The sequence below is a fragment of the Ambystoma mexicanum genome, chromosome 2q (assembly GCF_040938575.1).
Source record: "Ambystoma mexicanum isolate Mex_15411 chromosome 2q, UKY_AmexF1_1, whole genome shotgun sequence".
Classification (NCBI taxonomy): Eukaryota; Metazoa; Chordata; class Amphibia; order Caudata; family Ambystomatidae; genus Ambystoma; species Ambystoma mexicanum.
Genome location: NC_090924.1, coordinates 1279286881 through 1279313818, shown reverse-complemented (window position 1 = coordinate 1279313818; position 26938 = coordinate 1279286881). Strand labels below are relative to the sequence as shown.

Genomic DNA, 26938 nt, shown 5'->3' with positions numbered 1-26938 from the left:
AGTGGCTTAATATAGCTAACTTGATCTCCTTATATGCGGATGACTTGCTGCTGTACTTGAGGCACCAGGAGGAAAATCTCCAGTACATCCTGGAAGTGATGGAGAGATATGCGGGGCTGTCTGGTATAGTGGTGAATCCTCAAAAATCTAGTATCTTCCCGTGAGGCAGTTATAGGGGAATCCCTGTGCGACGGTTACCGGTGTTACAAATACCATGGGCGGTTAGTACCTTACGGTATCTTGGGACAGACGTGTACCACAGAATGGAAGAGGAGCATAGGCACAATACTGAGGTAGCCATTGAGAAAATCGAGAAGTGCATGAAATTCTGGGTGAAGTTTCCCCTAGCAATGATGGGACGAGGGCCAATGCTTAAGATGGTGGTACTACCTAGGCTCCTGCACTATTTTGGGAATATTCCAGACCCGATACCCAAGAAGTTCTTCACTAAACTGAACAGCATGTGTAGAGATTTCCTGTGGCATGGTACCCGGAATAGGGTGGCACTATGGAAGCTGCAGAAATTTTATGAGAAAGTGGGGATAAAATTGCCTAATTATGAGGTCTATTATGTAGCGAGCCAACTGCAGTTTATCGCCAAATGGTTCTCAGATGAAGTGACCCCCAAATCCAGGTTGTTTGGACATGATTGTGCCCCATTTTACTTAAAAGAGATGATCTGGCTGCCCAAGACAGAAATGGAAAAGCGCCCTAAAATGATGATGCTTCGGTGGAAGATGTGGCGCCGGGCATGCCAGATGATGGAGAACCCATTCCCATGCTCCCCGCAGGTGCCACTAGTGGCACTAGCGGGGGGAAAAGAGCAGCTAAGGATGACAATCAGGAACCACTGGGAACCGGTTGGGCTAGTAACAATGGGGGATATATGGCGAGAGGGGACCATCAGAGATTTTGCAGTGCTGGGGGAGGAAACGGGGTTGCATACGCGCCAGTATTTTACGTATCACAGAATGGTGCAGAAAATTAGGAGAACATGGCCCGAAACAGTATTGGAAGAAGAACCAGACGATACCATAGATGCAATTTATGATATAACGGAGGGGGGGCACGAGATCTCTAGATTATATGAGATGATGATGTCTAAAGTGGGGAAGGAATTAACACAACTGAGATTAGACTGGGAAGCGGAAGTGGGAGCCCAGATGGAGGACGGGATGTAGGAACGTGCCCAGGGGTACCATAAAAAGGTGTTGAGAAATGCGAGATTGACATAGATACAATTGTATATTACGCATAGGGCATACATGACACCCCAGAGGATATCTAGGTTTGAGAATGCAGGACGACAAGCATGTCCTAAATGCGATGAGGAAAAGGCTGGCATGGTACACATGATTTGGTCATGCCCGGTCATTGAGCGTTTCTGGGGTGAAGTAGCACAGAAACTAGAGGAGAGGGGGGGTCAAGATTGTGGTGAGAGCTACAGAAATGGGCGGATGCAGAAACCATGGTATGGCAAGAAGCGAGCAATGTAGGAGGAGAGGAGGAGGCGGAGACCCGGATGGCATGGAAATTATTGATAGCGGAGTTGTTTGGGCCAATACAAGGCCCGGCAGAACCTATGGAAGGGGAGACCCTACCATAAGATGCAGGAACGGAATGAGGACACGGAATTAAGAGATGTATAACTGAGCTGTTGATATGCACACTGCAAGTTTGGTTTGTATTGTTTGTTTGTTGAATAAACCAATAAAAATTGTTTTTTTTTTAAAAAAGTGGGTTAATATAGCTATTCCAGAGTGTTAGGGAGAATTCTCTGTTTAAGCTGAATTTCCTAACCTAGTGAGTCCCCCAGCAGCTTTGCTGGATTTCTGGAGTTTGTTTTTGTCTCCTGCCAAGAGTGAGTCTCTTTTCTTCACACTCTTGGGCATGATTTGAGGGGTTCCTTTGACTGTTAATGTGTTTTATGGGTTATGGGGTCTTTTACTCCATAGGGTCTCATGTGTTTTTACTATGTGTGTTACACAGCACCCTCAGTGGAGTGACACAGGGGTTTCATAGTGACACCCCACCATAGACTCCATACCCTGGGCCTGACTACTGTCTCCCAGGGCATGTAAAGTCACCATTGGCTTTACTAGTCCCAAATTATTAACAGAAACCAGTACAAACCATCATATTGTGGACGTACTGGTCGGGGCAATTCGATTGCCCCGGGGTCTGTTAGTCGAGGGGCCACGTCTCTGTCCCCCCTGATCGAGTTTTGGCTGGTGGCAGTGGATACTACTTTTTATATTCGACCGCAAATATATCTCTATGGGATTTTCCCATTGTTCGAGGCTACCAACTTTAACTATTTAATTCTCATAGCCTCAAACATACCGCTGGTTTAGTTATTTAATATTAATTCGCCGGTTGGTATTTTTTGCCAGAACTCGATTCTAAAATGGCGTTTGTGTTCTCTACTGTGACTCCAACCCAAGTCGAGCCCTTTGTTCCACTTTTTGGCGGGCTTCTCCAGAGAAGCCTCCAAAAGTGGTGCCACTCTGTCTGGGTACCACATGGGGTGTGGAAGGGGGTTTAGGCACCCTGGACTGAGTTACCTGAGTTACCTTGGTAACTCAGGTCGCACTCTTTCGTGATTGGCACAAGTGGTGAGCCGCATGTTTGATTCACAGCTAGGCTGAGTGAATGGGGGTGTGCTGCATAAAAGCAGGGCTTTTGGGACTGGAACTTTAGAAGTCGCCACAGGACCTGAGAATCCGATGAGGGAGAAGCTGAGCCCACCTGCTACGACGACACCACCAGTGGAGCCCTGCGGAACCGACTCACCACTTCCCGACGACAGAGAAGATCTCCCGGCTGGAGAGTCTTCTTCCCCTGACTGGTGGGCACATACAGTTTACCTTCTTTTCCTCGCATCCCAGGACGTCTTGTGGTCAAATTGCCCGTGCCAAGCACCCCGGCAACCGGATAGCCACTTACCACTGGACCGCAAATAAAAGGACCGCTCCTTTTAACTGAGAACTCCGCGGCTGGTTTCTTCCCTGGCAGTGCAACAAACTCCTGTCTTCCTCCCCGACGAGATCCTCTCTTCCCCCGGACGAAGCACTGACTTGCAGCCGCTGCCAGGAACAACTGCCCCCGCTGGAGTATTCTCACCACTTTAAGGTACCGTGTCCGCCAGGCCTCCCTTTCTAAAGATTGCTACAAGGTAATAATAATCCCTTAACCTTCTGGACTGGGCTGGCCGCCTTGAACATCTAACTGGTCCCTTTTTTTTGGTCCAACTCTTCCTGAACTGATTTCGAGACTTTTGGGCACTTTGAACCGTGTGACATTGGACACATTTCGACCGGAGCCTCTTAAAGTGGGTCCGGCCTAGTTAATTTTGACTTTACGGTTTTAACCTGCCTTCTTCTCCTACTGTGTTCTTCTGAAAGTGTTGGGATCTGTTTCTATCTTTGCTCTGCCTTTCTCTCCCTTGTAAACCGATTGATTAGAGTGCCATCTTCGTTAAGCGCTCACCGCTGTCTGAAAATAAGTGTTGCTTTACTTAAGACTTGTCTAACTAATCGTTGAAGGGAGTGTATATCTTTTAGTGACTGTGTTTTTGAACTGCTTAATATTAGTGCCTGTGTGTTTTATTTGATGTGGTTTTAAATAAATACTTATATCTCTTTTACACCAAGCTCTGGTCAGTGTTTTCTTGTTCTAATTGTGTTCTTTTGACCTATTGTGAATACTCTGTATACTGCCTAACTCTTCTTGAGGGAAGTCTGACTGCTCAGCCACAGCTACCAAGTGAATCTGTGTGGTACAGACTGCTACCAAGTGGGTTTACTGCCAAACACCTGTAGTCTAAAATCTTTTGCAGTGGTCCCAGAGGGAACTGCACAGGTTTCTGCCTAACACTGGTGTACAGCGGTGGGATTTGTATTGAGTATACACTTTAGTGTGCTTTTTGAATACTTTAGGACAACTAACCACAAAGCTTAGCACTAAAAAGCTGATTTTCTAACTATGTCTGCTATGGAGAGTTATACCCTAGAATCATTGTCTGCCAAAACTGCTGATTGCTTAAAAGTATTGTGTAGACATAAGAATCTCTCTGAGAAGGGCAAGAAAATTGAACTTATAGAAAGATTGTTAGAAAACCAAAGTCTGGGTGGTACATAGGAATCTACCAGATCTAAGCCAGAAGAGGAAAGTGAACCTAATGAAGTTAGACACTCTGAGCCTCTGGCTGCCTTACCTACTGTACCTACTGGGCCTATACCAGGTCCTACATGTAACCCTGCTTATTTTGAACTTGAAAAAATGAAGTTTGAATTAGAGTACAAACGTTTTATTCCTCAATCTGAAAGAAACCAAGAGCTAGAGTTCAGAAGAATGAATGCCCAGGCTGAGCAGAAGCAAGCTGAGTTAAGACTCAGAGAAATAGAGCTTAATCATGAACTAGAAATGAAGACGTTGTCTGTGGAAAATGCTTCTCTCTTCTCTGGTTCCTGTAGGAGTTCCAGTCCCAAAACACCCCGAATGCCTAGGGAATTAGTGGGTATGTATGAACCTAAGTTGGATGTGCTGGATTGGTTAAACATATAATCATGGGCTCCAGGACATCACAGGGAATGAGTTACTTCCCTGGTTGTTTTCTAGGCTTCCCCCTGTTGCAACTGATGTGGTAATGGAGTTGGGGGAGGTGGATAAGAAGGATTATGAATGTGTGAAACTAGCTTTGATAGCTAGATTTGGGAAGACCCCTTCTCAGTACGAGGGATAGGCATACCTCCAACATCTTGTCTAACCCCCACAGAGCAGAATAGCCTACTCCAAATATAGTAATCCAGCCACAGACCCTCCATAGTTTTGAGACAAATTGGGGTGATCTGCTCACCCTTATTGACAGAGAAAGGTCCAACCGCTCATTCTTCTACACTTTCCTTATGTTTTTGACATGGACAGGCGTGTTTTTTTTAATAGACCTTTTAATATGGATGTGCTAATATTGTACTACCTTAATGTTACTACTCAATTGGTTTAAGGTGTCATTTCTTTGCCGGGGGGATATTTGATGACAAGTCCTAACTTCCCCAACATAGATTGCTGAATTGTAAGGAAACACTTCAAAATCCCTGCTGGGGAAGGGGGAAATGAAACATGCGCTCGTTGATGCCAGAACCAAAAGGAAATCAATCGAGATGGGAGCCTTGCAAGATCTAGGAATCATAGATCTCATAAAATGGTGGAGAACGGTGGAGGGGCCTGGGAGGGAGGCTGGAAAATAGGCCCAATAGCCAAAGATGGGAAGAGGGAAGGCAACACATATCCAGGAATGAATGGGGAAATAACTGCCCCCAAATTGAACCAGGAGGCCCAAAACAGATTTACTCCTCACACTGAAAGGGGGACAAAATAGTTCAAAAGTAAATCCAACCAGAAAATTATCCCAAAGAGACTCCAAGCCTTGACATGAGGAAGCAAACCATAGTCTAAACATGCACGGAAAATCCAGCATGGTTGCCAAAGGAACCCAACACTTTGATCTGGAATCAGTACCTCTACTAAGTGCCATTCTCTTGAAGTGTCTTCTGTGGAGGCCATCTTGAAACTGAGACCTTTTCAATATGTAGTCTCCAACCATTTCCACCTTTTCCGAAGTCTCCAAATGTTCCTTCTTTTAATCCTAACACTCAAATCCTGGCAGAATTGGTCACAATTTTCCAAACTCATCTCTTCCTCCCGGGTTAACACTAACTCATCAAAAGTCGAGTTCTTGGTTCCCCATGGTTCTCTTCATCTGTGCACCTTTGTGAATCCACTGAAAACCCCTTTCCCTTATTCTACCAGTGCACTGACTGAAATTCTACTAAAAGCAAATCACTTCTTCCCTTCAACACGTCTTGATGCTGTACAATCTAGTTTCCTGTTATGCTAAAATGCCAATTTGCCCACAAATCCATGCCAAAGAGGAACATCTCAAGAGCGTCACCCAGGGTATCCAACAACAGCTGTCGCTCAGACGAAGGAGAGCTTTGTTTCAGTCAGAAAACTCTTACAACCAACCAAAGAGGTTTAGGACCCTCAAAAAGAAGGATGGTACCCCTTGGGCTACCTGGGTGAGTGAGTGTTTGAAAAACTTAGAGGGATGGATTAAGGGTTACAAGGTGAACACTTATGAGGGAATGAGAAATCTTGTTATGTTGGAGTCAATTTATGATGCCTGCTCTCCTGAGCTCAGACAGCACTTGGCTGATTCAAGGGAATTAGATTCCAGGAAGCTAGCTAAGGCTGCTGACTTGTGGGTGGCCAACAGGGGTACTCACAAGGATTCAGGGGTTACTCAGAAAAAGGATGAGGGAAAGCAGCCACCAAAGGTGAATCCAGAGAATTCCAATACCTCCCATACCAAAGAGGGCCCCAAACAACAAAATAACCAGGGTAAACCCCAAGGTAAACCCCATCAGGCTAGTGTACCTTCTGGTCACCAACCAGAAGGAGGTCAGAACTAGCCGCCATTCCAGAGAGCATTTGGAATATGCTATGTCTGTAAGGCAACTGACCACATCAAAAAAGATCCAAAATGTAAGGGTAAACCTACAGGGATCAGCACAGTCTCCTTAGCCTTCAATCCTGAGGAGGAGGTCCAAATGGCTAGTGCTCGCTTTGAAGTCTTTGCTGAAGAACCTTTGGGTTTTCAAGCAAGTGTAACATTAGTGTCCATGGATCTGGTTAGTAATCAGAATAGGAGTGTGTATGACTCCATACCAGAAAACCCTAAAGTTTATTACATGGACAGTGTTCTTGTCAATGGCCAGGATCCCCCTGCCAGGCGAGACTCTGGGGCCAGCAGAACAGTAGTGGATGAAAGCTTTTTCAGGCCCGAGGATGTTGTTAAGGCACCCAAAGGTCCCACTAAGATGTCTGGAGGCCCTGTCCAAATGGTTCCAATTCTACCAGGCCTAATACAGTGTAACAACATGACAGTAATGATTCCTGTCAGTGTTCAGACTGAAGTGCCTGGGAGAGTCCTGTTGGGGAATGATCTAAGAACTCTAGGAGTAGTATCCAGTACCCCAAGGCCTCCCAGTATGGAGACCCAGAACCAAACCAAATTGGCTACAGAGGCCACCTTAAGGAAACACTCTAAGCCTGTGGGAACCTCTACTGAGAACCCCACTACAGGCCCTGGTGTTGGTAAGTTGACCTCTGACCCAGGTAAATTTCAGGCTAAAATGTTAGGGAAATGGGAGCCCCAACCAAGCTCCATCATTGTTCCCCCAGTTATAGAGTCTGTGACTCTCCCTGCTTCTGAGGAAGAGGTGGATAGACCTACTGGAACCCTAACTCGGCCTAAGAGAACTGGTAATTCTCAGTGCTGGTGGAAAACCAGAAAAGAAAAGTCTAAGGCCAAAAACCTCCAGACTGTTGGACCTTCCACAGAAGACTCAAACCCAATTCCTAGTCTTAAGGGGGAAACTCCTAAAGTAGGTAAAAGTAGATCTAAGAGGAAGGAGAAGCAAGTACCTTGCTTACCCCCATTCCCTCCAACCAAGAGGCCTAAAACCCAACCTTCTCCCAACAGAGAGGTGGTGGGGACCTCTGGAGGCCCCTCTAGATCTAAGGGAATCCTTTATAAGGACCCCTTGAAAAAGCTTAACACAGGTTCAAAAGTTGTAACCACTTCTGAGGGACTGGGCAACCAGATCCCCTATAACTTTAAAAAGACGGATGTTCCTCAAAGGTTTTGTAGTCATATAGCTTACAAAGGAAAACCTTTCATTTGACCATAGAACATAGATCAAGGTGTCACCACCAAAATGCTGATGGTCTCTCTAGGATGTATGTCATCAACTAGAGGTAGGAGATCCATCCAGGAGTAGATTAAATCCTCCTGTCCCTTAGTCTGGGGGGGGGCGAGTGTTAGGGAAAATTCTCTTTTTAGGCTGAATTTCCTAACATAGTGAGTCCCCCAGCAGCTTTGCTGGATTTCTGGAGTTTGTTTTTTTTCTCCTGCCAAGAGTGAGTCTCTTTTCTTTACACTCTTGGACATGATTTGAGGGGTTCCTTTGACTGTTAATGTGTTTTATGGGCTATGGGGTCTTTTACTCCATAGGGTCTCATGTGTTTTTACTATGTGTGTTACACAGCACCCTCAGTGCACTGACACAGGGGTGTCATAGTGACATCCCACCATAGACTCCATACCCTGGGACTGACTACTGTCTCCCAGGGCATGTAAAGTCACCATTGGCTTTACTAGTCCCAAATTATTAACAGAAACCAGTACAAACCATCATATTGTGGACGTACTGGTCGGGGCAATTCGATTGCCCCGGGGTCTGTTAGTCGAGGGGGCACGTCTCCGTCCCCCCTGATCGAGTTTTGGCTGGTGGCAGTGGATACTACTTTTTATATTCGACCGCAAATTTATCTCTATGGGATTTTCCCATTGTTCGAGGCTACCAACTTTAATTATTTAATTCTCATAGCCTCGAACATACCGCCGGTTTAGTTATTTAATATTAATTCGCCGGTTTGTATTTTTTGGCAGAACTCTATTCTAAAATGGCGTTTGTGTTCTCTACTGTGACTCCAACCCAAGTCGAGCCCTTTGTTCCACGTTTTGGCGGGCTTCTCCACAGAAGCCTCCAAAAGTGGTGCCACTCTGTCTGGGTACCACAGGGGGTGTCGGAGGGGGTTTAGGCACCCTGGACTGAGTTACCTTGGTAACTCAGGTCGCACTCTTGTGTGATTGGCCCAAGTGGTGAGCCGGCCCGCTCACCACTTAGCATGTTTGATTGTCAGCTAGGCTGAGTGAATGGGGGTGTGCTGCATAAAAGCAGGGCTTTTGGGACTGGAACTTTAGAAGTCGCCACAGGACCTGAGAATCCGACGAGGGAGAAGCTGAGCCGACCTGCTATGACGACACCACCGGTGGAGCCCTGCGGAACCGACTCACCACTTCCCGACGACAGAGAAGATCTCCCGGGTGGAGAGTCTTCTTCCCCTGACTGGTAGGCACAACCAGTTTACCTTCTTTTCCTCGCATCCCAGGACGTCTTGTGGTCGAATTGCCCGTGCCAAGCACCCCGGCAACCGGATAGCCACTTACCACTGGACCGCGAATAAAAGGACCACTCCTTTTAACTGAAAACTCTGCGGCTGGTTTCTTCCCTGGCAGTGCAACGGACTCCGGTCTTCCTCCCCGACAAGATCCTCTCCTCCCCCGGACGAAGCACCGACTTGCAGCCGCTGCCAGGAACAACTGCCCCCGTTGGAGTATTCTCACCACTTTAAGGTACCGTGTCTGCCAGGACTCCCTTTCTAAAGATTGCTACAAGGTAATAATAATCCCTTAACCTGCTGGACTGGGTTGGCCGCCTTGACCATCTAACTGGTCCCTTTCTTTTGGTACAACTCTTTCTGAACTGATTTCGAGACTTTTGGGCACTTTGAACCGTGTGACCTTGGACATATTTCGACCGGAACCTCTTAAAGTGGGTACGGCCTTGTTAACTTTGACTTTACGGTTTTCACCTTCCTTCTTTTCCTACTGTGTTCTTCTGAAAATGTTGGGATCTGTTTCTATCTTTGCTCTGCCTTTCTCTCCCTTGTAAACCGATTGATTATAGTGCCATCTTCGTTAAGCGCTCATCGCTGTCTGAAAATAAGTGTTGCTTTACTTAAGACTTGTCTAACTAATCGTTGAAGGGAGTGTATATCTTTTAGTGACCGTGTTTTTGAACTGCTTAATATTAGTGCCTGTGTGTTTTATTAGATGTGGTTTTAAATAAATACTTATATCTCTTTTACACCAAGCTCTGGTCAGTGTTTGCTTGTTCTACTGTGTTCTTTTGACCTATTCTGAATACTCTGTATACTGCCTAACTCTTCTTGAGGGAAGTCTAACTGCTCAGCCACAGCTACCAAGTGAATCTGTGTGGTACAGTCTGCTACCAAGTGGGTTTACTGCCAAACACCTGTAAGCCTGCAGGCCAAGGTTATAAAGCAAGTAAGATGGCTCAGTGGGAAGCATGCCTGCAGCAGAGAAGTGCATGTAATATCAAAACATAGGTTACAATTCCTGCCCTTCAACTTTCTCATGCCCTTCAACTTTCTCATGTTGCCAAAATGATTCCCTTTGAATTGAGTAAAAGTGACAGATGTTACTAAAGAACGTAGTTATGTTTTTGTGAACCAAAATGCCTCAGTCGGTGGCAGCAGAAATTTCTCCCAGCATTAGAGAGTTTAAAAAGTGGGATTGTTGTGCAATAAAGACAAGGAGATACACATTTACAATTTAGAAACGTTGGACCAAATGGATGTGTACTGAAACAAACAAGTGAAAAAACACATACACATGCCAATTAAAGATATGAAAATCAGCACTGTCCCTTCCCTAGAGGGACAGCCGAGAACCCTGGTGGACTGCGCATTCCCTATATATATTTGTCTGGTATCTTTTACCATGTCCCAAAACACCACAAACATACCTCACCCGAAATAAAGAAAGAAATATTAATGAAAAAACATTTTTTAAATGCCTCATGCCCACTCAGTACGACAGATGAAAAGCATGGCTTTAGTATCCCATTCAGTAGAAATTCTGCAGGGTGCCAACTGATGTAATCACTCCTTTTGTGTTTCAATGTGTTCCTAGAGGCAGAAGGTTAAAGATGGGCAGGCCCAAAAAACATTTGAAAGTACACACATCCAGTCTCCCCTCAGTGATTGCATACTATACTTTTGGGCTAGTCTTGGTTACTTGGGCTCTGCCCAACAAGTGACACCAATGAATGCGCAAAAATACAAACTGTGCTGTTAATGAACAGTTTGTTTTATGATAATGTATTCCTTTTATGGTTTACCCAAATACTTTCGGTAGACAACAAATAAAAGGAATGCAATAAAAGCTGATGTACATATTTTAAAGTGTGTTTTTAATTTACAACGTGTTTTTCTTGTGTACATAACTTTATTCAAAAAACACCTATTCGGATCTGTATATAGCTCAGGCGGAATGCTAGTTCAACTATTTGGTATACGACGAATACTTAAAATCGACTATTCGGTATATATATATGAAACGTATAAAGAACCAGCCTAGCTGGGAAGAAATAGACCGTCTTTTCATGCTTTAAAGTGACATTCAATGTTCTATCTGTGTAATTCAAAGCAGTTGCATTCTCTCATATTATATGCAGTTTTATATTCCTCAAACTGCAGTCTTGCAATGTTGGTCTTATACATTATCCATCACTTCATATTTCCCATAAGATTAAAAAATCAGTTTTATTTGTCTAGCAAAACGTGGTTCCTTGCATCCAGTATGCAGCAAACGTATGCTAAAATGACTGACAGTGACTGCAGTTTTCAAAACCTCTAATCTCCACTCTCTGCCCAGTGCCCTAAAGACACTTTTGGATGTTGTTTGATGCTTAAAAATATGCTTCATCACTACTCTTGAATCCAGCCCTACAGATAAGGGGTGTATCAGCTACTTTTACTCCCTAAAAATAGACAAATACGCCCAAAAATAAAAACAGGGAGTACAAATACTCCCAACAAAAATGATGAAATAGACAGATACCTCCTGCGTTTGTCCACACAGCTCCACGGATATGTTTGGCCCAGTAGTATGTCTAATGCAACAGGGAGAAACTGTATTATTACTGCCCCATATGAAGAGGTAAAAATGTATATTTAAATCTGTATGAGTAACTGGTTATAAAAAAATATTTGTATTACAGTTCAAAATAATGTACTTGCTCATTAAATGCACATTTAAACACAATGGTTCATTCACAAATGAACGCAAAGTTAAAGGAGTACCTCTGGTAGCTCCCGGTTCCCCTGAGGTACTCCTGCCTACAGGGTGATGCCTGACACCCAGGAGCTGTTTTTAGCTCCTGCTCATCAAATCTCAATTGCGAACCCTGCATCCCACTAGCATGAAGGAAAGGGGACAGTACATAGGCGTGAGCACTCAAACGCCCACCCTAATCCATAACACATACTTCACTAAATATTTGATAAGCACATCATTAGTAAATAGGCATTTGGATGTGTGGAAAGTAAAAACATTAAATGAGACAGTAAAATTAAATGTATGCTAGTTATACTTTGCTTGTGAACTCACACAAATGGAAAAAGCGTTCCCCAGTATCACCAATATATTTTGACCCCAAACTTATTAAATTAAAAAACAGAGATCGAGATATAAAGCACACCTGGTTTGTAGCCCACCACCTGCATTGCAGCAATGAATTTTCTGCAGGCCTCGTCACTGTGTCCTTCCTTGTACAGTAGGCATCCCATATTGATCTCACTGTCTGGATCATCGACTGGGAGCTGCTCCACCAAACTCTAGGAAGGGTACAAAGAACAGAATATGGCAGTGCAGCAAGAACAAGGGCTCGGAATTATTTATTTACAGTGCAAACACTGCCAGACCCAGAAATACCGACGGAAAGAGAGAAGCAAGAGAGTGACGTTGTAGAAAAACAAATATGCTCCTCTTGCGATTTCACTTCTTGAATAACGTTTTCATACAGGTCGCCCTTATCTATGCTCCACTTTCAGCCCAAAGCATAGCCGATAACTATGTTCAATCAAAATAATGATGATCAAAAAATGAATAAAGGCCTTTTAAGTTTGCAATAGAATTACTGAAGAACTATAGATAACCAGCCTCCCTACCTGGAAAACGGATGCTTTGCATCTCTACCTTCAGACTGCTCTTCAATGTTGGGGAGAGCAACTGACCAAGATTCATTGATAAACTTAGCACAAGCCACTGAATGTCATAAGGTCGTGGACAGTGAAGCACAAAGTGGACACAATCTTGCTCTGTTTATCCACCATCACGAGGAGGCTCTGAGAGTACGTGGGTCCTTAGTTCATCTTTACTTACCTTTCAGGTTTTGTTTTTTGTCGCTCAGTTTTGTCATTGTTAGTAAGTGCCACATTGGATTTAGGGATAGTGATACTTCCAGGTTTAGGATCTTTTCCATGAAACCAGCGAGCATTTCTCTGGCACAGCCCTTTTTCAGCCTTCTTGGCTTCTAGTAAACACATATACTAAGAGAAGGGTTTCGAAAAGAAACACAAAAGAGCTTCCTAAACATGAACAGCAGACAACATTTAGAAAATCTTTAACGACAACATTGAAGTACTCGTCTGAGGAAAGGTCTACATTTCATCAGCTCATATAGCATGATTTATAGCAACAATGAATTATATTTCCAGCATAAATATTACATCTCATGTTTTGATTGAGACTCCAAGGGACTCCTATTCAATCTAGCACTGGAATCCAATGGGACTGGATGCCTCCCAAATCAGACAAGATTGGAATTCCGATTGCATTCTAAGACCTACTCAGCCACAGGTATCTGCGTGCACCATAACATAAGTGGTGCATTTTGTAGAGTGCACGTACACCCCCGGGGGGGGGGGGGATTTTGACGCTATTCACAGATGACAGGTGTTTATTGTTACCCACCGTAACAGTACTCATTTTTATCAAACTCAGAATGATGAAGGACTGAGTGGACCTTGTGTGTCGGGTCAGGAATGTGAGGAAGACAACTTTGTAAAGAGTTTTCAACTTTAGCCATTTTACTAAATATTCAGGTTGGATAAACGCCTCACTATCCCTACCCCGACCCGGATTTCCCTGCCTAAAATAAACTAAAGGAAACACTCTAACAAATGGATATCTGACCATCACACTTGTACAACAAAAAGCAAAAAGAAAATATATGGCAATTCAATTCAATAGCAATGTATAACATATGATCTGATTCACAATAGGATCCATGTCTCTTCTCATAACCTGGGTGAGTTTCACTTCCCCATATCTCAACCAGGGGTTTCTCTCCACAGTTCATAGAAAACAAGGAAATACGGTTTAGCACAAAGTTCCAACACAATTCTTAAAGTTTGGAATTCAGTCACACCCAGTTCTATTTCTTCATTAAAACATCTCAAGGAGTCACAAGTTCCCACTCCTCCTGCAGTAAGAACTGTCTCATGTTTGTCTTCTCCAAGCAAGCAACAACACTAAAACATGTGATTTCCAGCCTTTAGCAGTGGTGGCGCACTCCAATTGTAGAAATTTAAGTTTAAAGATAAGCCGAGACCTGGACTTGCTCAGAGACCGGCCTGAGCCATAACACATTGAGATGGGTAAATAGTCCTAGATTGCGCTTTTCTTAAAAAATACAATGAGCTTCGTGATATATGCACAATCAATTTATTTATTAGAATTAAATACCTCATAGGTTTCCATCATGGCCAAAAAAAGCAAAGGATAAAAGTTCAGTTGAAATTTTCTGGTTTTAAATAATTGTTTTATTGAGGTGGCCAGCCCTCAAGTATCTACCATAGAGTTTCTGAAGGTCATTATCTAACGGGTATCGTGTGAATGTCCCCTTTCCCACCAGCTGCAGGATGTCTTGTGTTCCGTTCTCAATGGTGCTGACGAGTGGCAGTGTATTAAAGTTCTGGCGGCCAGCAAATGTGCCATCTTTAAAAACAATATGTTCCGGGTTGCGGTGTGAATAAAATGTGGTAACACGCGGGGAGGTGAGGTGATGGAAACTATTCAACTGTTTGCTCTAATGAAGTTTTCACTCATTGATGTAACTATTGAGGAGGAGGAGATTACAAACCAATCAAAAACCTGGAAGTATGTAAAAATAATTATTCTCCAACTTGGAAGTGTTTCACCTGACTTCCGACTATTGTATTTCTTGTTATAAAACCACTGTTCGTAGTCCATTCAGGTGTCAGCGTCTCGATCAGAGCTAATCCACTGTTCTGTTCGATTTGTGCTCACCCAGCTGTAAACAAACAGCATTGCTTCTTGCCTGGTTTGTGCTTTATTTTTTAAGTACGTGGTTTTTATTATGCACTAGTTAGTGTACCCCGGACTACAGTTTAAAAAAGAATTGTAATTCTTCTTCAAGTTTTAACAATTCTTCGAATTTTAAGAGTCAACATGATCTGTTGTACTAACCACAGTTCAGCACTTGTACCAACAACTATCTGGCTTCTTCCTTTGCCAGACTTGGTGAGGCAATAACTTCTTGCCCTACGGTTATACTCGCCTTCCAGTCTACTTTTTCAACAACACAAACAGTGCTTCAGTGGTAATTTCCAACTTTAGAAAAAAACAACTTCATCAGTCTTCTTAAGCATCAAAACAAGTTATGGGGAAACAAGGAACCACACTAATGTTCTTCTAAACTCCTTGCAATTATGCTCCTCTCCCTCTGGATAACCTTCTCCAGAAGGGCAGCATGTTTGCCACCTTTCTTTCCCAACAACCAAAGAGTGATTAAAAGACAGTCTCACTTTTCTTCTGTCTTGGCTTTGGGCAATGCATGTTTGTATCAACTACAGGTATTGTTCTAACAGAATCTGAGCAGTAGTCTTTACAACCCTTACGCTTTTCAAAATCCCCCTATGGTCTTTGACAATATTTGATGGAATTATTAAGCATGATTTTTAGCTCCTTTAGGCTTAGGTATTGGTTGCACACCTGGGATTTCAATGAGGCTTTCCCACCAGGTTGTAGGAGTTTCTCGCAACTGGCAAGTCGCTCTCTGGTGCTCCGTTCAGTGTTCACAGGACCGTTGTACCTGTGGCTTCTCCTGGTCAGGCAAACTCATTTCTTTGGATCGCGTTCGTGCCCATCACGTTGAATTGGAGCCGCCTTGGATCCTGAGAGTTCCCAGTGCAACCCTGTCCCCTGAAACCTCTCGGCTGCTTCCACTATTTCTGCTTCCTGCTGGCAATCTCTGCAAAATGCGTTTTGAATGGGCAAGCGTTTCCTTTCCACGCTTCCAGCTGCACAGCCTCTGCAGGTTGCCGTATTAGAGGCACAGACCCTCTCAGGACCTGCACTAGTCCCGGCATCTTCTGGCTCCTCTAATATTGCTTCCCACAGTATTCACGGTCCGCACTGCTCTCTCCAGACCTGATTCCTTCCCATCTTACTGCTGCTCTCTTGACCTGCACCTGAGGGGCCTTTTAAGCCCCTCAATCTCCCTCAGGTGTGGGTCATATTGCCTAACTTGCTAACCACTCCTGCATCTTTGTCCTAGTACTGAGGGATTTATGGGACTTGTAGTTCTTGACATTAAAGTTAGTTTTTCTAACTCTTTCTTTCCAGTGTTTTGCCTTCTGCTTTCTATAACATTAAAGTGTTATTATATAAATCAGTTACCAGTTTGTTTTGAAAAGAGGAATAAGGTTATTTACAGACTTTTTTCCATTACCCCCTTTTGAGTTAGGGACGCATTCAGGTCTAGAGGTACTAGAATGGGTGTTATTCATTTTTATACCACAGGAGCTTTGGCTTATTTCATCCACATTTAGGTGTTTAACAAGTAGAACAGTTCTAGTATTGTGGCAACAAGCAATTAGGCATTTTGGCATTTGTAACATCTCTTCCTTAGGAGAAGGAAAATACCATGTCTCACCCCATTGATTCCTCTGCGAGAGGTGTGCATTTTCTCCTCCCAGGTGACCCTCCCGCAGAGCATCAGCCCCAAGGTCAGGATCATGAAGAGTCTGCCTTTCTCTGGTCACCTGGGAGGAGACATTAGGCAGGGATCCATAGGATTCATCACACCCTGCTGGGATTCAAACCTGTGATCATGAGGTTAAACACAGGCCCCTGTAGTGGATGCATTAGTGCACTGAGCCACAGACCCGGCTGCATGCACCACATAAGGAAGACTGTAATAGCTGACACATGCTATTTGCCTATACCTAGATAAGTACTCAAAGCCAAACTTTGTCAATTAGATATCATTCCATAGGATAGTGATGATCAACCAATAAAACGGGTACATGCTCACGGAGATGCATCAATTTATCACCTATTTCCTGTTTGAAGTAACAGCACTTCCTAGAAGAGGCCCTTCCGAACCACCTGCATGCCAATACACTCGTCCATTCAATCCAGTTTGTTTGGTGATTAGGGACCCTGCCTCATTCTAGGCATGCAATAATCATTGACACATCATACTCCAATAGAAAAGCCCTGACCCCACACTCATTCTCATCTTTTTCATTCAATGCAAAAAAATTGTACATTTCTTTGCTGCTTATTACTGCTTAAATCACTTCAAGAAAATGTCCTTCCTAGTGATTTGGGCATCTTAGTCCATGGCTCTCCCTCCTTCATAATGTGTTGGCAAAGCCTCTGCCTGCAGCAAGTTGGACCAGGAAAACGGTTCTATAGATGCAACAGCAATTTTGACCTCCAGTGTGCGAAACCTGTGGACCCATGCTCCCTATATAACCGCGCACTATACCCCAATCGTCAGTTCCCCAGTTTTTTGCCAAGCACAAAAACAGCAGCCCTTGCTTATGCCCGAGGGGAGGTGTGGGCAGTAGTTGTAAAGGAGGGTGAGCCACAGACTCAGAGTACCTAAATCAGCACGATGATGCTTTTATGGGACCAGTCTTTCCCCTGTGACACAGAGTACCACACATCTGATAACAGTTCAGACCCTTCATCTGTTTCAAGCAAAATCTCACTGAAGGCTGACTCCATCCCGAACCAGGAACACAACTATGTGTCGACAACAAGACAATAATAATATACTACTATGGAGTAGTATTTGAATTTGCACAAAAATTTGATATGCTACTAACCCTCACTTAACTGTGGAGATAAAACATTGTGTTTGTTTTTTTGCCTGTAAAGGCTCACATGTTTTTTAAGGTTAATTTGTGTAACTGTGAACCTACTTATTTTACATGTGTGTCCACACTCATGAACAAATACATTTTTCCCTAAAATTATTCTCAATTCTGTGACCATTAACAGCTAGTATTCAAACTAACTAGCTGACTGCTCTTTAGGCACTCCTATTTCTGCACGGTGAACAGGGGTAGCTATTGACTCATCGCTTTGTTTTTCTCCGTGTCAATTGCCTTTCTGAGTCAAGCCCCCCCTTTAACAAAAAAGAAGGCCACAATTCTGCCCTATTTTGACCCTATTGTATATCTGACAACAATTATTAGCATGATGAATGAGAATACTTCTAATCTCATTGAACCTCATGTGTAATGAGCAAACTAAAAAGTAACTACTTGGGATTTTGTCATTAAGAAACAAGTGAAACCAAACTGCTAATGCTCACATCGAAGTACTATGATCGTTCCTTTACACCAGGTGGTCTGCAAACTTTAGTTCTCCAATTGTTTTGGATGACAACTCCCTTTAGCCCTAGCTAGCACAATTAATGGTGGGGGATCATGGGAAGTCATAGTCCATGTGAGAATCCACTGGTTACAAACAACTGTTGAAACAAAATGCTGGGCTTTAGTGGTATACCTAAACACATCTTCGGGCTAATTCTTAGCTGCCTGTAGCTGGGCTCGGGCTGGTTCAGCTGGAATGGTCATCATGTGGTTTGTGTTCTCCATAGCATCTACCTGCAGCGCTCTGTACAGCTTGCCTTCCCCTTGCTGAAGTTTCATCCCCATCACTTCGATGTAAACCACTTATGGCCCGCTGCATTCCTTCAGCCACCCACCTTGCTCGTATAGACATCCACCTGCTGTGTGCCACGCCTGCATGTGCGCAGCCCACCTTGGAAGACTCAATAACATCATATCAGGGGGTGGTGACCTCAGGCTAAGGCCAGCGGTCTGCAGCCAAGCAAGGACTGTATGGACCGGTCTAGGCATCAGGTGCTGAGTTTTTTTTTGTAGCACCTAACCATGGTGCTGTGTGTGACTTGCCTACACCTTGCTTCTGTTTGATCCCAGCCGTGGGAGACCTTTGCATGCATCAAGGGTGGCCCACCTTGTTCCATCAGTGGCCCAACCCACCCGCACACCTTTATGTCATCCCACCATCTGGCCAGCCAACCGGAAAGACTCAAATAACATTTCCAGGGTGAAGTGCTCAGGCCAAGTCCTAGCTGTCTGCAGCTGTCTGGTGCTGATCATACAAACTGCAGCATTTCCATCTACTTTACTGTATTTGAGGGATGACTCTTACGGCTTGATTCATGGATCTGTCACACACTTTTAGGTATTATGCATCACTTTACCCATAATGCTGATCACCTTAACTGTCTTTCCACAATGCTGCATTCACCAATAGCTGGGCTTATCTCTAGATTTCCCCTCCATGGATGCTGCTGGCCCATTATTCTAAATCGGTTTATGTTTTGGTGATTTAAGATCTCAGTATCCCACTTCAAGCTCCTTGGTTAAGTTTATTCTCCCTTTTCTTTTACTTATCTTGCTTTTTTATTTAGTGATCATGACTGGACGCATCCCAGTTCACTGTGCACTTCACCATATTGTCTGTTTAAACTAATGTAATCTCCCCTCCTAGATCATCTTTTCCCACTTCCTCCATCCCTGAGGCTATTTGGAATGCATGGTCTGTGTCCAATACAACTAATTCTGTTCTTGATCTCTTCTTGCAGTTCAATCTCTAAGCTGTATCTCCTGATTCTTGAAATCTATCACCCACTGTGTCTCTTGCTCTCTTTTTGTGAAAATCTGGATTCTCTGATTTCTTTCATTCTTCCTTCAGATTCTACTATTATTTTTCGAGGAGACTATAATCCTTCTCTCTCTACTGTTCATTCTTCTACTTCCCTCCTTTCTTATTATTTTTATGAAATTCAAATGAATCAATCTCATGCCCTTGGTCCTTCTTTAAATTTGTTTTTTTGTCTCTATTTTTTAGTAATATTTATTGAATGTTTAGACCATGAATGCATGAACAGAACATCAATAGAAAAGTTGAAACATCACATCTTCAAATCAAAGCCTACTAATAATAGTTTCCCCAATCCAAAAGGACCTATCTAGGATGTACAAACATGACCCCACAGTCAGGAGAGAACAGGACGACATGGATGGACAATAAAAACAAAAAGGAAAAACCATAGACACAACCGCACCAAAGAGAGAAAAACATTGTCTTCAAGGTGAGATAGACCTCAGTCTACATTCACATCGTGTTCCCCACTCAATCCTCTGTACCTGGTGTGTCCCTGCTGGCTGCCTTCCACCACCCTCTAAAGTCACCCTAGATGTTGTCAATTTTTATAGATTTTTCTCTGTTAAACATCTTCTCACACATGCACAGGCGGTTCATCACACTGACCCGATATTCCATTTTGGGGTGGATGTTATTTTTCCAAACTCTCTGCGTATTCCTACAGATCACACCGCTTATCTCCAGGCCAACTCTCTGTAACAATTCATAGTAGAGCTTCTGAGCCTGCAGAGATGCTCAGGTTCCTATTCATGATTCTTGCCAGCATGTTGGAGAACTCATAACAGAACATCTGAATCCTCCCACAGTCCCAGATGATGGGACTGATGGTCCTGTCTGCTCTAACACAACCCCAGAAACTCGTCCCTGACCCAGACCCATGCCAAAATTCATCTTGAGAATTTCTGCCCTGTTGTCTTTCCAACTCTTCAGCACACATCAAGCCTCATCCTGGCTAACCCTTTCATTATCACACAGCACATTATACACTCTGCTAATTGGATTGTTTTCCACTACACCTGAGACTTCAGATCCTCAGACTGTCTTCTTTCATCACCAGCATCTACACCCGTTTCCTTCTACTCATCACTTCTCTTCCTCATCCTGATGAACTTTCTAAACTTTCTGCAGATTCTGCTACATTGTGACCATCTGCTCTACGTTTGACTTGGATGCTCTCTAACCTGCTAAGCCTTTTTTCTCCTTCTCAGAAACAGCCTCAGCCTTGGCTTACTCTTGCTCTCCATTGTCTTCGTTGTTCGCTTCACAAAGATGGATACCACTGGAAGAAATGTAATCCCCTTAGCGACATTGAAACCTTCTATTTTCATGTTTATTTAGGATTCTTTGCACTTAATAAAGCAGCAATATTATGCTGATCTTCTGCTTACTCCTTTCCTTCATCCTCGTCCACTATTTCAGTTGCTTTACCATATCCTCACCACTTCTCCCTCCTCTCCCCCTGCCCCTGACATCGCTAATTACTTTCCTACTAAGCTTGCTTTTTTTGTTCCACCTTTTCACCTAACTCTTCCCTTGATTCTTTAGCTTCTTATTTATATCCAGCTCCATGTATGATGACAACTTCCTCTACTCTTACTCAATCGGATGTCACCAGTTATTGGTCTTGCCCTACTCTCCTTCTGGCCCTTAACCTTCCGTTTGATTACAAAGGTCTATCCACTATTACTTTATTACATAACTGCACAGTGGAATACTTTTTGTCTACTACTTCCTTTCTCTCTGAACTCAAGCATGCCACTATTCTTCCTATTTTAAAGAAGAACAAGTTACTTACCAACTGGTAAAGTTCTTTAGATTGGATGTTCCTCCAACGTATTCCTCATCTTAGATGTATTCCATCCAGCTTTGCTGCTCTTGAGATGTATTCCATCCAGCTTTGCTGCTCTTCGGAAATTTTTTCGGCAGAGGGCGCCGTGCGTCGATGTCGTCGAGTCGATGGTCCCTCGAAGGCCTCCGTCGAGGGTGACGTCATCGGGTGTATAAGTAGCACGCGCGGCGCCCATTGGCCTCAGTTCTGTTTTTCCCCCTGTTTATCTTTGATCTTGTACTGTGTAGATTGTGCCGGCAGAAAGGTATGAGCCTTGCGAGATTTGAGATGGCAATAACCCAGAAAAAGCTAGAGAGGGGTAGGCTGGGAGGGCGATGAGGAATACGTTGGAGGAACATCCAATCGAAAGAACGTTACCAGTTGGTAAGTAACTTGTTCTTCGAGTGGATTGTGTCCTCCAATGTATTCCTCATCTTAGATAGACTCCCAAAGCAGTATGGACAATTCCTCTGGAGGAGGGGGTAGATTTTTCGATACTCTTAGATGGCTGAGTATAGTGCTGCTTTTCCAAAAGTTAGCTCCCTAGACTGGGAAGCATCCAGGTTATAGAATTTTGAGAAGGTGTGTAGCGAAGACCAAGTTGCTGCTTCACAAATGGATCTTATTGGAACACCTCTTTGAAGGGCCGTGGAGGAGGTGATGCCTCTGGTGGAATGAGCCCTTAACCCTTCCGGATGGTCTTTTTGAGCTAGTCTGTAGCATTCTGAAATGCAAAGCACAATCCAGCGTGAAATTGTCTGTTTTTTCACTGATTGACCCAGTTTCCTTCCTCTGTAACCTATAAACAGCTGGTTGTCCACTCCAAGTCTGGAAAGTCTAGAGATGTAAAAGCTTAAAACTCTTTTTGGATCCAACCTGTGTAATCTTTCCTCCTCCTTCGAAGGATGAATGCGGGTAAGACAATTTCCTGACTTAAGTGAAAATCAGATATTACTTTCGGTAAAAATGATGGTTTTACCCTCAACACAACTCTGTCCTTATGGAACACAGTATAGGGTGGCCCAGAAGACAGTGCCTTCAATTCGCTCACTCTTCTTGCTGATGTTAGAGCAACCAAGAAGGCTGTTTTCCACGTTAGTAATCTTAATGGACACATGTGCATAGGCTCAAAAGGAGCACACATCAAGAATTTTAGGACTAAATTTATATCCCAGATCGGTACTTGAAATGGGTGAGGTGGAAACACATTAGTGAGTCCTTTTAAGAATTGTATTATCAAAGGAATTTTGAAGTAGGAGCATTCTTCTGATGAGCGCTTGAAAATGGAAAGCGCCGCAAGGTAACCTTTTATTGTTCCAATATTCAGACCTCTATGTGCTAGGGTCAGAAGGAAAGATAATACTTCCGGAATGGAACATAGAAAAGGATCGACATTCTTTTCTCTGCACCAGTTGTAAACCTTTTTCCAACGGCAACGGTATAGAGATTTTGTTGCTGGCCTTCTTGCCGAAAGTGAACTTTATTGTTGAAATTTTGACGATTGCACTTCAACGAAACTTCTTTACTTTTGACAACACCATGTACCTGCAAACAAAGGGTACGGCCATGGGTGCTACTTTTGCACCAAGTCTAGCAATCTTGTTCATGGCTGAATTCGAGAAGGACTTTGTATTCTCTCACCACAACAACTGGCAAACTAACATCAGCCACTGGCACCGCTACATCGATGATGTTATCTTCATATGGACCGGTAGCACAACCAAACTTACCAATTTCTGGAACTGGCTAAATTCCTGCAATTCACATATCCAATTTACGATTGAACAAAGCAACCATGAAATAAAATTTCTGGACCTATTAATCCGCTCTAAAAACGGAAAGCTAGCATGTGATCAGTACCGAAAAACAACTGCCTGCAACACTCTTCTTCATTACACCAGTAACAATCCGGCACACACCAGAAACAATTTACCTTATGGACAGTACCTAAGAATACGCCGGAACTGCTCCTCCTTAGATGACTACAAGAACCATGCCCAGAACCTGACCACACGTCCTAAGAAACAGCTAGATTTAGCCAATAAGAGAGCCCGGAACTGCAATCGTGAAAATCTTCTCCAACTACAAGACAATACAGACCCTGAGGAAAAACAACTAACATGTGTAGTCACTTTCGGAGCACATACTTCAAAAATCAAACAGATCATCAACAAACATTGGCACATCTCCCGCATGAACATGCCCGGGGACCCTGCTCCAAGATTTGCATATAAACAAGGAAAAAACCTTAAAGAGCACCTCGCTCATTCACTGTTTCAACCTGCTTCAAATACTATTCGCACCCTTCGCCCACTGCAAGCACACCACCCATGTGGTAATTGTGTTGCCTGCAAATTTACCAAGAAAATGAACTCCTTTCAAATTGGTACACGTACCTGGACACACAGAGATTTGACTAACTGCAAAAGCCAAAATGTAGTTTACTGCATAGAATGCCCATGTGGCCTCCGGTACATTGGCCAAACATCTCGAGCCATCAATACAAGAATATCGGAACACAGATCAAAAATCAGGTGCAAAAATATAACGGCACCATTGGTTGAACATTTTTTGAACTTTAACCATACTCCCAACAACATCCTATGGTGGGTGATTGAAAAAGTTAAGGGAGGACATGATATCCACCATAGCCTCAACAAAAAGGAAGCACGATGGATCCACAGGATGGACACTTATTACCACGGCCTAAACAAAATCTTCCATCCCATTACTTAACGACTCAGAATACTGGCCAAATACTCTCTCCTTCTCTTTATACACAGATGCACTTTTGTAATATGTCATGAGCAATGTGTATGTGGTACTCCAGACATAAACATCAGTGATCCAATTTCCTAACTAATTTTCTAACATGACATAGAAATTCCATGGCGACATGCCCCAGACACGCATGAATAATCAACAGTTTGAAGTAAGCAAATATAGTATAGAAATTCACGTACAAACCCCCTTTTGATTCTGTCCAACCAACTATGTTTCAACACAATTCAAACTGGCAAATATGCATTGTTGCAGCATTCTTTCCTTTTGACCCACAACTATCGTGTCTATCGACTATAAGTTACTTCCAACATCCGTACTAAACTGTAATTTCACAGTTCTTAGTTAACACTATAGTGTCTAGCAACTGCAAGCAACATCCACTATATGTATCAAAATACACTTTCATAATCACGCTAGGAAGTAAGGGAGCATGCGCACTGTGAAAACACTTGTTTTGTCAAAAATGACAAAGTTCGCAGTGCGCACGCGTGGGCGTCCGTAGCAACGACCAGTTCGTTCTCCTTGCGGTCGGATTCCCCGTTACGCATTCCTGGGAGGACTTGTCTCGTCGACTCATTCGCGGCAGAGACCCTGTAGACCAAGGCAGCAGCGCAGCATGACTTGGCGCTGAAAAAACAAGGTGAGCCTGGGACCGCTGATTCTTACGTGTCTCTGTGTCTCTCTGACTCCGAGCTAATCACATAAATGCATGCTGCTCATAAAACGATTTTAGGCACATCGTACCACCTTGCTAACTTTAGTTGCGGGAAGGACGTTTCTAACACCAACATGCCGAATCCTTTTACTAACGCTGGCACACGGGACGTCACGTTCCTTATTCTAACTGCCATTTGAATCCATCGGCATCATGGCAGCAAGTACCACCGGCACCAGTCCTTGCACACCGCAATCAGAATTTCTCTATAGGGCTACACAACATCTAACCACTCTGGGGTTAGAAGATGCACTTTAAAATACTGGGAGGCCACATGGCACCCAGCTTGTTCACAAAACTACAATTTTTTTCAAACAACAATATAAAATAAAAAAGATATGTTAACAAACGCATCATACTTCATTTTACCGCTCACAGCCAAAGCTAAGCAGCGGTTCCTCTGCATGACTTAACTTGTAACCCTTGGAACAACAAATAAATTGCTGACTGTTTGGATCTTAAATGATCTAACGGCACCACCTGTTTACTTTAAACAGCCTCGAGACCACTCGTGAACATTCTGCCATTTTTGGGAACCTCGCAAACCTTGCACCTAAATTCATGGTCCCGGCAAAAAAGACGGTCTCCTCCTCTCCACAAAGTGTGACCACACCAATGCGCTTGAGTAAGCGCTCCGGCAAGTAAGTTTGTAATCTGGTCGCCATGAGAACAAAATTAACTGTAAACCTAGTCCCACTAATGGGGACTCCCCTGGTATTATAGCCAATCTCAACACCACTTATGTCACCCCCTACAGGGTCCCTGATTCTCAGCCCTGATGAAGGCGGACTCCACCTCAACCCATTACCGCCGAAACGTGACAACTACAGGGAACAGTGATATAACTGTACTATAGCCAAGTTGAAACTCTTTGCTATCAACCAACTTCTGATCACGGTGGCTAATGATCAGATATCTTGTATCAAAAGACCCTGTATTACTTATGGACCTCTTTATGAAAGAACTCTTAACTTAACGTTTTTCCAGCACCAAGTATGGGAACTTATGATGCACTTAAATAATTAGTAAGACTACACATGCATCCATAACTGTCTCATTTTTCGCGGACAAACGTTGAAGCTCGACTCATTTAGAGATACTGGACTTAAATTATCTCACACCATGTTGATTGTACATGTCAATTGTTTTCAATTTGTCTTCACATGTTAATTACCCTCAATTTGCCCTCACAATGTGTTGAATGTGTCTCTCTTGAATGTAAATAGCCATTCAGAAGAGTTTTATGTTACTGTGTTTCTGCACTGACTTTTTCTAGCGACTCACTTTACAAAGCAGTAAAATACCTTTTATGTATTGCTTGTATCTGTTATTTTCTTTACTAATTATAAAAAAGTTGTTTTTTGAGATTGTGGTAATATATACCCAGTGGTAGATTAATTCCGTGATTGCTAAAACTAGGCAACACATGTGCTGTCCTCCTAAATAACTCAGGAAAACAGTCCAAACACTTTGCTTGGCCTGTTTACCTTGAATACTCTGTGGTAAATACAAAATAGTAAAGGTACACACCCCGTTTCACAGTCCAATCCCTGTATCTCAGCCTTTCAGATACCAAGCATGAAGGTTGAGCGTTTTGACCTCTGGATGGAGAACCTGACCTTCCATTTGAGAGAGAAGGTTCTCTCTCTGAGGAAGACGTATTGGAGGGCAGATGGACATGTCTAGAAGGTCCAGGTACCACGTTCTCCTGGCCCAATCCGGGGCAATTAGGATCATGCGGCTCCAAATCCTTCTCAGCCTCCTGATGACCTGAGGAATGACGGGAATCGGAGGGAACGCGTACAATAGTGGGAAATTCCACTCCATCACGAATGCAACACCCAGGGCTCCTCTCGGGGGAAATTCCCTTGAGCAATACCTTTCGCATTTTCGGTTGAATCCGGTTGCAAACAGGTCTACTTGAGGGGTTCTTGAGGTCTCTTGAATGACTTCCTGAGCCAGTTCCCATTCGTGGGATACCGTGCTCTGCCTGCTCAGAGCATCTGCCGTCATATTCTCTTCCCCAGCTAGATGAATTGCCGTTAAAGAGATTCCCTCCTGAATCGCCCAATACCATAGCTGCATTGCTTCTCTGCAC

General features: G+C 43.5%; 1 protein-coding gene across 4 annotated transcripts in view; it reads right to left on the bottom strand.

Annotated features, from left to right (window-relative positions):
* LOC138570097 (intraflagellar transport protein 70A) overlaps positions 1 to 26938 on the bottom strand; it is a 694742-nt gene that overhangs the window by 403245 nt on the left and 264559 nt on the right. For all 4 annotated transcript variants that reach the window (XM_069648698.1, XM_069648696.1, XM_069648699.1 and 1 more), the window contains one exon: positions 12195 to 12330. In XM_069648698.1, coding sequence (XP_069504799.1) covers positions 12195 to 12330 — 136 coding nt within the window. The remainder of the gene's footprint in view (positions 1 to 12194; positions 12331 to 26938) is intronic.